The 18001-nt window shown below is 44.7% G+C and overlaps 1 protein-coding gene across 1 annotated transcript in view; it reads right to left on the minus strand.

Annotated features, from left to right (window-relative positions):
• Window positions 1-6233, minus strand: part of LOC124721155 (titin-like) — a 180515-nt gene extending 174282 nt beyond the window's left edge. The window contains exon 1 of the mRNA XM_047245975.1: window positions 219-6233. Within this exon, the coding sequence (XP_047101931.1) occupies window positions 219-6204 (5986 nt within the window). The 5' untranslated portion in view covers window positions 6205-6233. The remainder of the gene's footprint in view (window positions 1-218) is intronic.
• Window positions 6234-18001: the final 11768 nt, after the last annotated feature.

Consider the following 18001-nt stretch of genomic DNA (forward strand, 5'->3'; position numbering starts at 1 on the left):
ATGCTTCCTAACTCGAAACAACAGTGTATTATAAAATTACGCCTTTTAGCAAACGGAAATCCAAACGTTACGTAACTTATAATTTTTTAGTGTACAATGTCAAGCAATGTCACTAGAATACATTGCCCATGAATGCCCTAACACATCGGCGCGTGCCTACATCCAAACGCAGCTTTTTTCATTGGAATTTAGATGAAAAATGGCCTCTGTCGACATACCTGGTAGACTATCGAAGCCAGAGTCATCAGATGAGGTGCTAGAGCGCGGCGTGGATGCCTCGTCTTCTTTGACGCTATGCGTCTCATCTTCGGAATCCGATGGGACGACAGTATCTGCTTCATTTTTCCGTCGGTCTTCGTCGTCAACGAGGAGCGCCTGTTCTTCATTGGCCTGTTCAGATTCTTCTATTTTGTCACTTTCTGGTGTTGCACTTTTCTTTTCTGATGATTTTTGTCGCGGCTTTGAGGCAGCACTTTTTGGGGAAAGCTTTGACGCGTCCTCAGATGTCACTGCCTCTAGCTTCTTCTCTTCCTTATTTTCGTGTTCATCTGTGCTTTTAGGCTCTTTCTCCGATTGTTCCGGCTGAATTATTATGTCTGGCGTCAAAACTTTATCCGGAGATGTTTCTACTGGCTTCTGCTGCTGTTTGGTCGGTGAAGTAACAGTAGTAGTTTCCTTCGAAGACGCTTGATTTTCCTGCGCTGACAGAGAGGGAACATTAATAGCTACAGTACGTTGCTCCAGAGTGTCAGGCGGCGGAGATCTGTCAGAGAGCATCTTATCCTTCTGTACTTTCTTCTTCATGACAATCTTCTGTACAGGTTTTGCACCGTCTTTTGGCACTTGATCTTTAGGAAGCTTCTGTGCTTCAATGTTGTCCACTTGTTTGGCAGTCTCCTTAGACGAAAGTTGCTCCTGACTTTCTGCTTTCGTCTCTTTTTCCAGATCTAGTTGCTCTCCCTGGTGTGGCGTTGCCGGTTTGATATCTTTCGCTTTCTGGACCTTCTTTGGCCTTGGCGGTAAACCGATGGTGACCTGCGTATAAATGTCTGTAGATCCTGGTACACTTTCGGTGCCTGGTCCTTTATCTTGCAGTGATTTTTCTGCCTCTGTCAACGATTGCATCGTATTACTGATTGTGGTAATATTTTGTTGCTTTTCAGTGTCCTTTGGTTCGTTAACTGAAATATCTGGTGTTTTTTCTGCTTTACTATCTTTCTGTTGTTCCTTCTCCTTCACTTCTTTGCTGTTTTCATTCAGTTCTGTCTTCTTCGGCAGTTCATCTGCTTTACCAGCCAGTTTTTCCGGTGTTTTATCTTTTAATTTATGGCGTACGACATTTTCTTTTGAGTCGAGTTTCTTGTCGGTTTTCACCAGGAACTTTTTGGCCGCCGCAGGAGGTTGTGCTTTTGCGTCCTCCAAACGTTCAGGGGTAATCTTTGACTTTTCTGCAGCTTTCTTTATCTTTAGCTTCACATTAGCGCTTTCATCCTTTTCCTTCTTTGCTGAAGTTTCAGTTAGTCCTTCAGTTTTATTATTCAACGTTTCAGGAGACTTTCGTTCCAATTTATCATCCGCAGATGTCTCTTTCAAATCCAGTTTAGTTTCATTTTTAGCAGGCGCCTTCTCAGCAGGTGTCTCAGCTTGAGTTGCCTTCGGTTGCTCCAGATGGTCAGGAATCTCTTTCTTAGTCTTTTCTAACGACTTCTTTGGTTTCAGCCCTAGCCTTACGCTTTCTTCAATTTCCTTCTTTCCGGAAGGTTCCTGTATTTTGTCCCTTTTATTGTTAAATGTCTCAGAAGTCTTCTGTTGCAGCAAATCACTTTTATCTTTCGTTGTTTCTGTTGCTGTCTGCTTCAGTTTCTCATCGGTTATGATCTCCCTCAAATCAGATTTAGGTTCAGCTTTAGACGGCACTTTCTTAGCTGCTGTGATCTTCGGTGGCTCCAAACTTCCGAGAACCACTTTAGAAACATCCTTTGCCTTTTCTGATGCCTTCCGTAGCTGCTGCCCTAGATCGATCACTTCGTCTACAGCTTTTATTCCCGATGCTTCACGCAGTTTACTGCTGTCATCGTTCAGTGCTTCCGAGACTTGCTGTTTTAATTTGCCAGTCGAGACATCTTTACCATCGGGTTTAGTTTCCATTTTAGCAGGCACTTTCTTGACACCTTTAGCCTTCTGCAGATATCCGGAAGCCTCATTATCAGTAGTGTTCTTCGCCTTTTCTAAGACTTCACTTACTTCCAGTTCTTTATTGCTACATTTGTCTTTTTTATGAGTATCGCCAATAACACCACTTGGTTTTCCCAGGTCCTTTAGTCGTCCCTTATCATTAGTGACATCTTCGTTCGAACTTACTTCAGTTTTACTTTTGGCATCCGTTAGATCGTCGAGCTGCGGCCTCGCGTCCCTCAGATATTCAGGTGCATCTTTACCGAGGTTCGGACTTGCACTTCTCGGTTTCAGCACGTCGGAAACTTTAGAACCTGGACCTGTATCTATCTGAGAAAGATCTGTGGTTTTAGAAGGTTTTATTACTTTCTTTAGCGGTTTTAGTTGCAATTTTGGAATCACCTTCGCTAGCGGCTCACCAGCTATTCCTGTCGAGACAGGAGACGTCGGTCGTAGTTTTTCTGTTCTTGCTGCAGCCTTTACGTCACCTTGCTCTCCAGAGCTCGCAGAAACTTCTTGTGTTCTGTGTTTTGAGTTGTCTTGGTCTCTTGGGGCCCCATCACTAGCAGTCAGAGAAACTTCAGTTTTGGTTGCGTCGCTAGTGGTACTTTTAGCGGCCGCAGGTGGTGTGGATGGAGGCACAGTTTCACCGTAATTCGCAGCAGATGTAACCCCATCTAGGAGCCTTCCGTCGCCAGCTTCTGATGAGCCTTTTTTGGATTTGCGAGGAATAACGGGTGGCTTTTCGGTAAATGCTTTCTCTTTCTGCGGTAACGACTCAGGCACTGTAGAACCGGCATCGTCCGACGCAGATTTAGTGCGGTATCTTTGATTTTTCTTAGGAGGCACCAAGTTTGCCATACGTTTGTCCTGCAGCGGTGTTCTGGGAGGCTTGTCGATGATCCCAGCACTCGGTGGTGTCTTCAGCTTATCTGATTTATCGTCACTCTCATCACCACTTGGCAGAATTAATTTCGAGTCTGACTTGTGTTTGGAAATGAGTTTGAGGGGCGGCTTCCCTGGCAGTTTTAAACCTGTCTGCTTTTCGTCCCTCTGCTTGTCTAGTTTGCCAATTAATACGTTCTTTGCACTCAGATTCTGATTTTGATCGAGAGCACTGTCGTTGACACCTGGGTTAGGGGATGCTTCGTCACTTTTCCATATTTCTTGTGTACTAGGCAACGCAACTTTAATTTCCGGTGTTTGTTTGTCTCCAGAAGGACCTAGGGCTACACTGATACCGTGTTGCATAGTTTCTCCGCCATTCGGTTTCGGAGTAGCATCGCTTAAATTTTCTGAGACATTTTCCTGGGAAACTACAGCCGTTTGAGTTGGTGGCTGTATATTATCTGTTACCGGAATTTTACTTGTCTTTTCTGGAGTGATATTTTCCGTTTTTTTCAGTGCTCGTCCTTTCTTTTCATTGTTATCGTTGCTCTTCAACTTAGTAAATTTTATTTTTTTCAGTTCCGTGGGAGAGAGAATGTCTGTCGCTTTTTCTGGCTGCTTTTCTGCTGTAAGTTTCCCTAGTGACGATGCAGTCTGCATGCCATTGCTAGGCATAACAGAGGTCTCGTTCTGTTTATGAACAGAATTCTTCCTCTGCAACTCTTCGTGACCTGCTTCCTTCCTTTTATTCGGTTCGGAATTCGTTCTAAATAACGTTCTCGGAGGAATATATGCCTCTTCTGCCCCTTTTATTAAGGCCCAAAAATTAATGCCTTCCCCCGACTCCTCTTTCTGTGTGTCATTGTCTTTATTCTCCTTGGGTGGATCAGTATTTGCAGTTGCTACGCTGGTCACAATCTCTGGCGTCTTTTGCTTACTCGCCACAACTGCTGGCGCCGGCTTGTCGCAAACAGAAGGCTCGTCTGTGCCCGGTTTAAGTGGCTTCACAACTTTCTTTGGATCGTGTGCCACCTTTTTCTTCAATACATCTGGAGGCTTCTTCGGAACAGTAGGGGGAATACTGGGAGTGTCTTTCGTAATATTTTTGTCAGTCTTATCTCTCGTTAATTCTTTGTCAGTCAGTTTTGTTTCGCGTTTTTCCGTTTGCATTTCTTTTTTGAGCGTAGGCCCGATGATGAGTTTCGTATTTTTATTTTCGACGGTCGTACCACCGTCAGATTTTAGAGCTTCAGTTTCCTTAGTGTCGACGTTACGTTTTTGGGCTTCCGTGGCTTTGCTACCAGCCGATGACGCTTTATATTTTTCCGAAGCCTTCATTGTGTTCAAATTTGTATCTAATTTTACCGTTTGAGCTAAATGTGTCTTTACATTAGCCAATTCATCATTAACCATGTCTTTTGTATTCTTTAATCCATGTATGGCCATGGGAGCTGGTTCTCTAGGAACCGGAGACTGTAACTCAACTTTAACCACGTTTTTCGCCGCATTTTCATCACAAACTACTGTTGCTGATTTCAAATTTCCGGATTTACCGTCACTGCTGTTCACGGCGACTGTTTCGGCGGGTGTTTTAGAAGATGGAGTCGTGCACTGAACATCCTTCCCTTCATTTATAAAAATCTCGCTATTATTGCCCGTCTGTTTTTCTTTGGCATTTTCACTTTGCAAAGTACTCTGAGATTTGTCTTCGTGTTTGATAAGGCGCCGGTTACCGATTCCAGCTTCATTTCCCGGTGGGGATTTCTGCTTCATGCCTTTAGAAACGGCATCTGTAGGGGAATGTGGAGGTTTTTTAAGTTTCGTTGATTTAAGTGAAACTTGCTCGAGAGGATCACGCGTATTTGTAGTTTCAGAACATTTAGCTGTAGGTTTAGAGTTCGTTTCTGGTATCGGAGTACCAGACGACGGTTGCTTCTTAACATCTGTATCAGATGTCTTTGTAGAAGAGGCCGACTCAGTTGAAGCACATTTTACTGTAATTTCGTCTTTCGGCCGCTTCTGATCCTTGGGCAGTGGTGACGCTGAATCTGACGGAATCGTTGTCAACGAGTTGTCTTTCTCATTAGGGACTTGACGTAAATTCGGTACGATGGCGTCCAAAGACGGTGAAGGTATTTGGTTTTTATCGAGAGCTGCATTACTCGTAAGAATATTATCACCAGCCGCACTTGAGGCTGTTGTTTTCTGTGCAGCACCAACAGTGGACGTCAAAGACGTTGTTTCGGGCTGCTTTACCTTCGGTACCTTTTTCACGACCTTACCGACAACACCGGTCTTGCGCTCCTCATCAATAGAAGGGACTGTTCGGCTTTCGGTTTCGGAACTAGGAACGGGGGAAACGGCTGTCTTTTCTAATGTACGGGACTGCTGCAGAGCAGAATCCGCGGAGGGGGACGTCTGAGGAGATTCAGACGTAACAGGAACTTTATTCTTACACAGCACTCCATCACTGAGAACGGTAGCGCTACAAGTCTTTTCTTCACGAGCGGGCGCACCACTAGGAGCTGAAGAACACGCGACACTTACATTACTATCGCCACTACTAAGAGCAAGTCCGAAGGCCGCCGACTTACTATGTTCATTCTGGAATGATTCGTTTTCATTAGGTATCGTTTTAGCGCCGTCTGCAACTTTCTTCTTCTTCACCACTTTGCCTTTCGACTTGACCTTTACCTTCGCCTCCTCGCGGGTGGCATCCGGCTTTTCCTCGCGCGGCTCAGCGCTCTCCGGATCTTCGACGATGACCTCGTACCGGAACTTCTTGGGCGACGCCGGCGACTGCTCGATGGAAATTTCGTCGACGACGAACTTGAGTGGTGGCGGCGTGCGAGCGGCTCCGGCCGCCGGGAGGTCTCCACCCTCTTCGGCGACGGGTTCCAGACCGAGCCCCGGCAGGTCCACAACGGAACTCCTGCGGGAGCCCGGCACCGACTCCGGGTCCAAGTCTATGGAGCTACGACGCAGCTTTACCGTGTTGCGCCGCTTCAGGAGCGATCCCTTGCGTGGCGCGCCATCGTCGACTATTTCCTTCTTGCTGGACTTGCGCGACGAAGGCGAAGCGGAGGACGACGACGCAGACGACTTGCGCTTGGTCGTCGTAGGCTTATCTCGCAACGTCATCTCCTCCTCGTACAGTAGCACGTCTAAGGCCGCCGCCTCGGAGATTTTGGCGATGGCGGCATCGTCAGGTAACGGCGGCAACGGCGGCGGCGGCGGCGGCGGCACAGGCGCCGGCGTCGCCGCCGCCTCGACCGGCTCCGCCTTGGGCTGCGCTTGTGCGGGCGCCTTCTCGCGGATGAGGAACTTCTCGACGAGGCGCTCACCCGGGGTCTTCTTGCGCACCTCCTTGGGGCGCGCGGTATGAATGCGCACGATGGAACGGTCGCGCCGGATCTCTCGCGGGGCGCCCGTGCGTCGCACCGGTGGAGTCACCACATCGATGTCGGCCGTGTCGATGAAGATGGGCCGCGGCGCGATGAAGCGCCTGGGGCACGGAATGCGCAGCGGCGAGTAGCGGCGCAGCACCGGCGTGTAGCGCACGGGCCGCGACACGCCCCACCCGCCAGGCAGGTACAGCCCCACGTCCGAGTACGACGGCAACATCGCGCCGCGACCTCACCAGCTCGCGAGTCTGCAGCGCATTGGGCGCCGAGAAGCAGGGGGCGAACAACGTCCAGTCGTCTCCAGCAATCGCTGGCCGCAAGCTGTCACCGAGTTTCGTTCACCACTGTGTCTCTACCTGACGAGTCCACACACTCTTAGTGTACACACTATTATTTTACGCACACGCCATCGTAGCGCTATTTCGAACACAGTCGACAGCAGGTCACTCACACTACGTCACGCCATGTTTTAACGTCCCCAATGTCCGGAATCACTGGCTGCTTGCCGCCGCTGAACGGGCAGCGTATTGCGACGGACTTCTCTCCCCGAACGGTAGGACTCACGGTCGGCAACGCTCGGAAGTACGCACAGCGGCGCGAGAGCCGCTAGGCGATCGTCGGTCGGCGGGCGGCGCGCGGCTCGGTCGCGTAGAAAGCACTGGCTGCTGCCGCGGGGACCTGGCGGCGCACGCCCTGCCCCTCCCGCCGCGCCGCGCCGCGCGGCTAAATATACTACTGCGCAGACCTGCCCAATTACAAAAGACGCCCTCTTATTAACCGCGGCCGCTCACGAGGCGCCACTCGCGACAGTCACACGGCCACGGGCACGGGCACGGATTCTGCACGGACACGGCAAGAAGCCCGCTCCACAAATATAGAAGCTGCTCCGTTGATGGTGACAGCCAGCTGCTGCCAAACACGCCCACCTTCCTGCTGTTGCACCTTCCGCACGCTAAGAGTTTCATCGACCTAACACATCGGTCATCCCCAAAGGAAGAACCTTCCCCTCTAAGGGTAAAGCATAGACTCAGGAGCGGTTTGTGCACGTAGCGTATGCTACGAGCACCGCGCAGTCAGGGGCCCCACACCACACTGCTAGTGATGGGAACAATCGAATGAAAACTATTGACTCATTCGGTTGTTAGAGAACAATCGATTCGGTTGAATTACTCACACACATTTTTACTTTCAACTAGTCTAAGGGAGCAACCAAATGAAAACAATCGATCCAATCGGTTGTAGTTTTACGTACGATTGGCACTGTTGCTCACTCTCCAAATCAAAATAAGCTAAATGTGTGTACAAATAAAACCAAGCAAAAGGCTGAAATAAAACAAGGTCTATTATTCTGAAATTTTTTCAATTATTATACTGTGTAACAGACAAGTTTGAATTTAAATTTACTTCCTTAATTTGGAATCTGCTGGACGTAACAGTAATGCAAAGAATTAACTGTGAACGTATGAACATTACTTGAATTTTCGAAACCTCGATATTTTGAAGCAAAAATGTATTTAAATAAACATCTTCGAGTCAGTTTCTTTCGCACAACTCCCTTTTCCTCAAAATAAAAATGTAAATAATGTTTCGGTAAATTATCTACACGACAAAGTTCGAAATATCTGCACTGTAACATCACATTACATCTTACACTTAGTAAACTACTGCACTAAACAGAAGTTCCCTGTTCCTCTTATCAGTTGAGTCACTGGCACACTGTTTACTGCAACTGTGAGGCGTATGACTTCTGATTCATCTCGCATAAATGAAAGTCTTCTTTGCTTACATTAGCTTCCTTCATTATTGTGAAGTTATGATACTTTGCTGATGTCAGCTGCAACTTCGTTTCCCGTAACACTCTCAACCGTTTATATTTCGCAGTTATTTTTCTAGTATTGTGTTACTCACAGTAACAGAGCTATAGTTTGTTGCGCTTTTCATTTCAGTCTAATAATACACTTTCATGGGATATTGAAGCGTGTTTTGAAGTCTCACATCAATGAAAATAATTTTCCTTTAATCAGTGTGGGTTTTTATGTTTAAATGCTTCCATATAGCCAAGAAAAAAATGCCAGAAAAAAATCTAAGGTTGTGAAAAAAGTCATACTTCCGGACTCCTCTTAAATCACTCATTTGCCACCTCAGTAGTATTAAAAGCAGCCACAGTTAGCTCTAAAAAGCTGACTTGGCATCACTGGTGACTTGAATATTCACTCGTTCAGTTCAGTGAATCATCATTGTTCACTGCGTTCTGTTATCGCCTGTCGTCACAGTTACTGTCGTTCCTTTGCTTGATTTTTTACTGAGTGCCAATAAGTAGCTTTTAGTTCAATTTTTCGTCCATGCTCATGAGTAGACATTTACTTAATAGTGAATTCTGTCTCGATTAAAATGCCAAAACATTGACTGTTGTGGTAATGGAAGAAATCATTTGACTGAGAAAACGTGATCCTCAAAATACATTCATTCCGATATACAATATCCGAAAGGATGATTCATATTCTGCAACTATACTAAAGAAATTCGGATAAAATTAATGAATGACGAAAAATATTTTTGATGAAAATATACTTCTGACGACTGACCGCATATGTTTAACAAGCAAGTGATTAAGTCATTAAACGATTAAAAAGTATATCTTATATGCTATCTGCTCATGTCACCTCAGCATTTACCGAGAGAGAATTGTCGGTAATGGGTGAAAACCAACATGGACAGAGAGAGAGAGAGAGAGAGAGAGAGAGAGAGAGAGAGAGATAGATTTACGATAAATTTAAATAAAAAATTAATAATCCACTTATTTAAAAATAAGTTTAGTATCTACCATAGGCTACAATCTTTTAAAACTAACCAAATACAGTATTCATATTTAATCCCAGAGTTCATATTTAAGTAAATAAATTCGGCAGTTTCGATAATATTTCATTTTTAGCTTCAAAATGGTTCAAATGGCTCTGAGCACTATGGGACTTAACTTCTGAGATCATCAGTCGCCTAGAACTTAGAACTACTTAAACCTAACTAACCTAAGGACACCACACACATCCATGCCCGAGGCAGGATTCGAACCTGTGACCGTAGCGGTCGCGCGGTTCCAGACTGAAGCGCCTAGAACCACTCGGTCACACCGGCCGGCATGCTACAATGACTTATTAAAGTGATGATTCGGTAGTGTTCACACATGTCAGCACATATTTATTTGAAATTGGACTTATTACATTCTTCTGCAAGTCTAAAGTATTTCGTCTGCGTCATGTATGTTGCACATCGAGTGGAAATATTTTGTCATGGCTCTCTCTCCCAAGGATCTTAATCATTCTGAAGGAATGTCGTGTATTCTAGAGCCTTGTTTCATCTTAGAATTTTCATTGATCGGCCAAATGTCTTCCTTGTCATCTTCATCTACTTCCTTCTCCCTTTCTACAATATCGCCTTAATGTTCACTCTCCTGGCAGAGCCCCTCTATAAACTGATAAAACAAAACATTCTGACAACTTCCCACCGCGACGTCGGATGCTCCCTGGTGGCGTTGCGGCCACCTGACGTTTTAACAGATGTATGTAAACGGAGCAGACACGGACGGCGGATCACCCTAGCGAAAACATGGGCTGCAAATGGGGAAATCCATTGAAATAAGCGACTTTGAAACAGGGCAGATTATTATTACGCAGAGCCCGTGAACGAGTATCGAAACGGCGGAGCTGGTTGACTGTATACGTGCTACTATCGTGAGCATCTACGGAAAGAGGTAGGACAGTAAAACTACCACTAGGTGATATATGGTTAGACGTCCACGACACTTCACAAAACGTGGGGTTTGGAGGCTTGTCTGCTCTGTAAGGTAGGATAGATGGTGATCTCTGGTGAAGGAGTACAATGCTGGTGCACGTATAAGTGTCTCGGAGCACACCGTTCATGATACGTTGTTGAACATGGAAGTCCGCAGCAGACCAACCCTAAGTGTTCACATTTTGCCACAACGACATCGTCAATTACGATTGCAGTGGGCACGGGACCATTTGGATTCGACTGTCGATCAATGGAAAATTGTCGGCTCTTCAGATGAATCACTAAATCACTGGTCGTCTCCACAAACGCCGTCGTCAAGGTGAACGGCGGCTCGAAACGTTCAGTGCTCTACGGACGCAGGCAGGTGGGAGCGGAATTGTGCTACGGGAGACATTCTCCTATGCTTGGTGTGACCTGCGGTAGTAATCGAAGACACGGTGACAGCTGCGAACCATTTGCATCCCTTCATGCTTGACGTCCTCCCAGACGGCGATGTCATCTTCCAGCAGCACAGTTGTCAGTGTCTGGGAACCAGGACCGTGCTAAAATGGTTTGAGGAGTATTGTGAACTCATGTTGATGTCTCGGTGACCAAATTCGCCTGATGTAAATCCTATGGAACCCATCTGGGTCACTATCGGGCGCCAACACCACCTACGCAAATCAGCAGCGCGTCATTTAAGCTAATTACACGTCCCGTGCGTAGACACCTAATGCCACGTACCTCCAAAAACCTACCAACAAACTGTCGGATTTCAGATATGCATTATCAGTGATGTATGTCATTCCAAAGACAGACAGCAAAGCAATTAAGCAGGTGGTCATAATGTTTTGGCTCAACGTCGTACAATTTTTCCACCTTTCAGCTTTCCTTTCTTTGCTTAATACTGGCTTGCCATTTAATCTCTTGATACTTATATGGTGCTACTATTTTTCCCAAAGGTGTCTGTAATTTTCCTGTAGGTAGTACCTACCTTTCCCCTACTTATGCATGCTTCAACAGCCTTGTACTTATCCTCTTGTCATTCCTTTGCCTTTTCGCCTATTTGATCCTTTGCTAGTTTCACTATTTTTAATGTATAACTCATTGAACTGAGGAGTCTATGATATTTGCAGTTCCTTGCGTTGGACGTCTCCGGTAATGTAATAAAAGTGAACGATAAGTACTGTTTGAGGATAACAGCCTCTCACATAAATTAGTATTTTATGAGGGGCTGTATCAAATCTTTCGTCAATAAATTTTAGTATGTATAATGGGATTTCGTCTAGCCTAACTATTTTCTTAATGAGAAGTTGAACAACTGCTTTGCTGTTTTTTTTTTAGTTTGGTATGTCATTTTCTATGTCCTCTTTAGTGACTGAAAACAGTTGGCACATCCAGTTATGCCCAGAGGCTTATCACAGATAAACATTTTTCGTAACTTCAGGCCTTCTTCGCTGGTAAAAACTCCACTGCCTCCACTACGCCACTAAGTCGACTATATTTCCACTACTCTGTCAGATGGCTATGACGCATTAGGTCGAGCAGGAGCTGTTGAAGGAACGCGCAATTTCCACGACGAATCGAACTTTTATGACGCGAGACCACCCAGCATCTGTCGCTGATCGAAGCATTTTTGCCCCGTTTTCAAGCCTCTATGTCTTTCGGTGAGCAACTCCCTGGTACCTGGCAGCATCGTTTCCAGATTTCAAACGCGAAATGCAAAAGGCCACCGAAACACCGACTGAACGCTATAGTTGCCTTCACCTGTGGCAACAATGGTGCGCTGCCATACAAACGTAACAATCGTCTTGTGCAGTTCGTCGTGGGAGACGCAGAACAACACACGCCAAGTGCACTTTGCCACCGATCTGCTTTGGCTCAACGATCTATTTAAACCGCTGAATTTCTTTTTCTTTCATTTTTTTTCATTTTGCGCTAACTGCATATGTGTAGGTTTTGAGTCAAGGGACGTACGAAATGAAAAATGTATCCTATTAACCTAAATGATAAGATTACTGTAAAAGAAAAACAAAACAATAACGTTAATAAAGGTAGTATGTTCGAAGTAGATCTTTACACATATGCAAAATCAACTGCCACGTCCCTTTCCGTGCATTGCAGCATGCCTGGCTACATCTTCGCTGAATTTTTGCAAGGTGATCCAGACACTGCTGCTGAAGCCTGCCTCACACTCTTACGGCAACACCCCTGGCCTTCATACAGTGTGTGAGGACCTCCTATCAGCTGTCACGAGGGTGTCAGCTTGTTCTCCTCACTGGGATATTTCTGTCAAAGCGAGCTCAAGGTGTCCTTTGGGGAACCATACTTTTCGGATGTTCGTATGAGTGCAATAACTTCAGTTCTAGAGTCTCCAGCAGTCTGCTTTCTAATCTACCTATGTAGCATACCCCCACCTCATTCATGCAGGATACTAGCCCAAAATATTACTCACCCACCTCTCTGGTGAACCCACGAGACTATATGCCTGAGACATGCATTTACATCTGGATATCTCCACGCTCTCCACATTCTTCTACGACGCTCGTGAAGCATCAGACAAATCCTGCACTCAGAAAATCTGGAGCTATTGGTCTACTTTCACTCACGTGCTCTCTTTGTTACTGGCAGTTTATGCACTAACTGTCATGCAACCTATTTTATAATATAATATGCAAATCTCAATGGTCAACACAGTCGATTGTTTAATGCTACATGAAAACCGCAGACAGTATTCACCACTGCACTGCTAATTATTACTTCTTTTCCTTTTATTATGGTGCGGGTGAATTATTGTTTTCTGCAGCCTTGGGGGCCTTTTTTAGTTGGCTCACGGCAGGGAAGTTAATTTAGAAGGACCAGAGTGGCATAAAGTTCATGATGCTGAGAAGCACCACCGAGCAGGTATAAAAAACAGAAATCGCAGTACCCCGTGTCCAGAAAGCAGACATGTAGGAAGGTGGCCTGTGTTCCGTTAAAAACTGTATTGTGTGAGACGCTAAAAGAAATCGTGTTAGGCGATATAGGATCTGAAGCCAGGTGAAAAACTCAGAGCTTGAGACTATGGGACTGGCAGTTGGTCGTGGCTGCGCCATGCCGGAATTTTCGTTTAAATCTGGGTAAGAGGGTCTGTGCTAACGCGGTGCTTCCCGAGCGGGAAGGTGTGCCAGTGCCCGGCACGAATCCGCCCGGCGGATTAGTGTCGAGGTCCTGTGTGCCGGCCAGCTTGTGGATAGTTTTCAAGGCGGTTTTCCATCTACCTCGGCGAATTCGGGCTGGTTCCCCTTCTTCCGCCTCCGTTACACTAGGTCGGCGATTGCTGCGCAAACAATGTCTCCACGTACACGTACACCATCATTCCATCATTACTTTGCCACGCAAACTTTTGGGGTCTGGTATGAGACGTTCCCGTGAGGGGGGGGGGGGGGGGGGGGGTGTTTCCACTGGGGGCAGAACTGCACAGTAACCCTGGGTTCGGTGTGGAGAGGCGGTGAGGTGGGTGGACTGCTCTGGCCTGTTGTGGGGTTGTGAACCACTGAGGGCTACAGCGGGACGAAAAGCCTCTCCGTCGTTTCTAGGTCCCCGGTTTAATACACAATACACAATAAAAGAGGGTCTGCGACAGGTTCACAGTAATTATTTTAGTAATTTATTTATTTATTTATTGTTCCGTGGGACCACATTTAGGAGAAGTCTCCATGGTCATGGAACGAGTCAATACATGAAATTATAACACGATTGTAGAAACAGATAAAATGAAATATAAGAAACATATTCAGGCGACAAGTCGTTAGTTTAAATAAAGAAAATCAAGAATGTAACACTGGAATTTGCTTAATTTTTTAGCTCTTCCAGGAGCTCCTCGACAGAATAGAAGGAGTGAGCCATGAGGAAACTCTTCAGTTTAGACTTAAAGGTGTTTGGGCTACTGCTAAGATTTTTGAGTTCTTGTGGTAGCTTATTGAAAATGGATGTAGCAAAATACTGCACTCCTTTCTGCACAAGAGACAAGGAAGTGCATTCCACATGCAGATTTGATTTCTGCCTAGTATTAACTGAGTGAAAGCTGCTAACTCTTGGGAATGAGCTAATATTGCTAACAACAAACGACATTAAAGAAAATACATACTGTGAGGGCAATGTCAAAATTCCCAGACTATTGAATAGGGGTCGACAAGAGGTTTTCGAACTTACACCATACATAGCTCGAACAGCCCGTTTTTGAGCCAAAAATACCCTTTTTGAATCAGAAGAATTACCCCAAAAAATAATACCATATGACATAAGCGTATGAAAATATGCGAAGTATACTACTTTTCGTGTTGAAATGTCACTTATTTCAGATACTGTTCTAATGGTAAATAAAGCGGCATTTAGTTTCTGAACAAGATCCTGAACATGGGCTTTCCACAACAGCTTACTATCTATCCGTACGCCTAGGAACTTGAACTGTTCCGTCTCGCTTATAACATGCCCATTCTGTCTGATTAAAATGTCAGTTCTTGTTGAATTGTGAGTTAGAAACTGTAAAAACTGAGTCTTACTGTGATTTAGCATCAAATTATTTTCCACAAGCCACGAACTTATATCATGAACTACATTATTTGATAATGTTTCAATATTACACACAAGATCCTTCACTACCAAGGTGGTGTCATCAGCAAACAGAAATATTTTTGAATCACCTGTAATACTAGAAGGCATATCATTTATATAAATAAGAAACAGCAGTGGCCCCAGCACCGACCCTTGGGGAACGCCCCATTTAACAGTGCCCCATTGGGACTGAACATCATTACCACTCTCAATATTGCGGAGGATTACCTTCTGCTTTCTGTTCTTAAAGTAGGAGGCGAACCAATTGTAAGCTACTTCCCTTACTCCATAATGTTCCAACTTCTGCAGTAATATTTTGTGGTCAACACAGTCAAAAGCCTTCGTTAAATCAAAGAAAACACCTAACGTTCGCAACCTTTTATTTAATACGTCCAAAACCTCACAGAGAAAAGAGACTATAGTATTTTCAGTTGTTAAGCCATTTCTAAAACCAAACTGTACATTTGACAGCAAATTATGTGAATTTAAATGCTGCAGTAACCTTGTATATACAACCCTCTCGATAACTTTAGCAAACACCGATGGCACAGAAATAGGTCTACAATTGTCAACATTATCCCTGTCTCCCTTTTTATAAAGTGGCTTCACTACCGAGTACTTTAATCGGTCAGGAAACCGACCACTCCTGAAGGAAAAGTTACAGATATGGCTAAGTACTGAGCTAACATACGTGGAACAATACTTCAGTACTCTGCTAGATACCCCGTCATATCCATGAGAGTTCTTGGTCTTTAGTGATTTAATTATTAACTCAATCTCCCTCTTGTCAGTATCATGGAGGAACATTTCAGGTAACAGTCTCGGAACACTTTTTTCTAAGAGCGCTATATGATTCCCTGTTGGGACTAGGTTTCTATTTAGTTCACCTGCTATATTCAGAAAGTGATTATTAAATACTGTACATAAATGCGACCTATCAGTAACACGGACATTCCCACTGCGCACTGATTCTATATCCTCGACCTGTCTCTGCAGACCAGCCACTTCCTTTACGATTGACCATATGGTTTTAATTTTATCCTGAGACTTAGCTATCCTATCTGCATACCACATACTTTTTGCCTTCCTAATAACTTTTTTAAGCACCTTACAATACTGTTTGTAATGGGCTGCTGCATTTAGATTTTGACTGTTTCTAACGTTTTGATATAATTGCCACTTTGTTCTACAAGATATTCTTATCCCTTTAGTCAGCCACCCAGGCTGCCTGTTTGTACTAGTACCCTGTTTTGAACGTTCTAACGGAAAGCAACTTTCAAAGAGCACGAGAAAAGTCTTGAGGAAAGCATTATATTTATCGTCTACCGTATCAGCACTATAAACATCTTGCCACTCTTGTTCCTTGATAAGGTTTACAAAAGTCTGTACAGCAACTGGATCAGCTTTCCTAAAAAGTTGGTAATATATTTAACATGTGTTGCAGCACAAAAATCTTTTAGACTTAAAATTTGTGCATCATGATCTGAAAGGCCATTCACCTTTTTGCTAACAGAGTGCCCTTCTAATAATGACGAATGAACAAAAATGTTGTCTATGGTTGTTCTACTGTTCCCTTGCACTCTCGTTGGAAAGAATACGGTTTGCATAAGATTATATGAATTAAGGAGGTCTACCAGCATCCTTTTCCTTGCACAATCACTTATACAATTAGTATTGAAGTCACCACATATAACTAACTTTTTGTATTTCCTATAAAGTGAACCAAGAACCTCCTCTAGCTTTAGCAAAAATGTTGTGAAATCGGAGTCTGGGGATCTATAAATAACAACAGTAAGAAGTTTAGCTCCATTAAATTTAACCACACCTGCACAACATTCAAACACCTTTTCAGTGCAGTACTTTGAAACATCAATTGACTCAAATGGGATACCGTTTTTCACATACATGGCTACTCCCCCACACCGCAAAGAGCTCCTAGAAAAGCTGCCAGCCAACCTGTATCCTGGTAAAGGAAGCCTCTGAATTACCTCCTTATTTAAGAAGTGTTCAGATATACCAATAATTTCAGAGTCAACATCTATAAGCAGTTCACTAACTTTATCTCTAATACCTTGTATATTTTGATGAAATATACTAATTCCCTCATTAATCGGATACCCAAGCTTTGTAGAAAGTGGTTTCTTTGTTAGAGAGACTTCCCTTAAGCAGGAATACCTATCAGCTGACTTCAATCTAAAAAAGATACAGCTCTAACACCCACAACTACCGGAATTTTCCCATGAGTGATCCCACCACCCCCACCTGTGCTGTCACCTATAAGCTTTGCCAACCTCCCCTTCCCATACCTGTTGAGCTGCAGGCCATGCCTAGTGAACCCCGTCCTGCTGATAGACTCCACTGACACCACTGAAATGTGACTCATGCCTTCTGTCATCAGCGCACCCCGAAGTCTCATGCTATTACGCCTGACGGCTGTATTAAGATGAGGCCGATCGTGACGCTGAAACAGTTCCACGAAATGCACATTCGTGTTGCCAGTCTGAGTGGCTATCTTTTCCAGGTCACCATCTATGTCATACTCCCCATCCCTATCAATACTATTACCAGCCCCACCCACAATCACTACCTGATCCTCTTTAGTAAAATCCCTACATAACCCCCCTATGTTGACAGTCACCTGAGCCAATCCTGCATTAGGCTTCACAATACTGGTGACCTGGTACTCACTCCCCAATACTTCCTCAACTGCTGGCCTACACCTCTACCATGAGAACTACCTAACAGCAGAACCTCCTCCTTTCTCTTAGACTTTGCAACTGTCCTAGCCACCGCAACTGCTGGGGTCTGCTGCATACTTCCTACATCTACAGCTACTAGAGATTCCTCTCCACTAGACTCTGACAGTTGGTCATATCTATTACAAACACCAATAGTAAAACTATCTGAAAACATGTTTTCCCAAGTGCCTCTACATGCAATGTTTTTGATTGGTCAGGGTTGAAAATCTGTCATGTAGTGGGAGAGATTCTCTGCCTTCCTTCCCACATCACACCCTTATCACCAACCACGACAAAATCCGCGAGAATAGGAATTTAGTGAACATGTTTATAAAATTGTTATTGGTCAGAACTCTCAAGGTCTGCTGCTATTGACTGGCGAGATCCCTATGCTGACAGAGCATATTTCAGGGAGTTAAAGCCATCCGCACT

This window comes from Schistocerca piceifrons, chromosome X, assembly GCF_021461385.2.
Source record: "Schistocerca piceifrons isolate TAMUIC-IGC-003096 chromosome X, iqSchPice1.1, whole genome shotgun sequence".
Lineage (NCBI taxonomy): Eukaryota > Metazoa > Arthropoda > Insecta > Orthoptera > Acrididae > Schistocerca > Schistocerca piceifrons.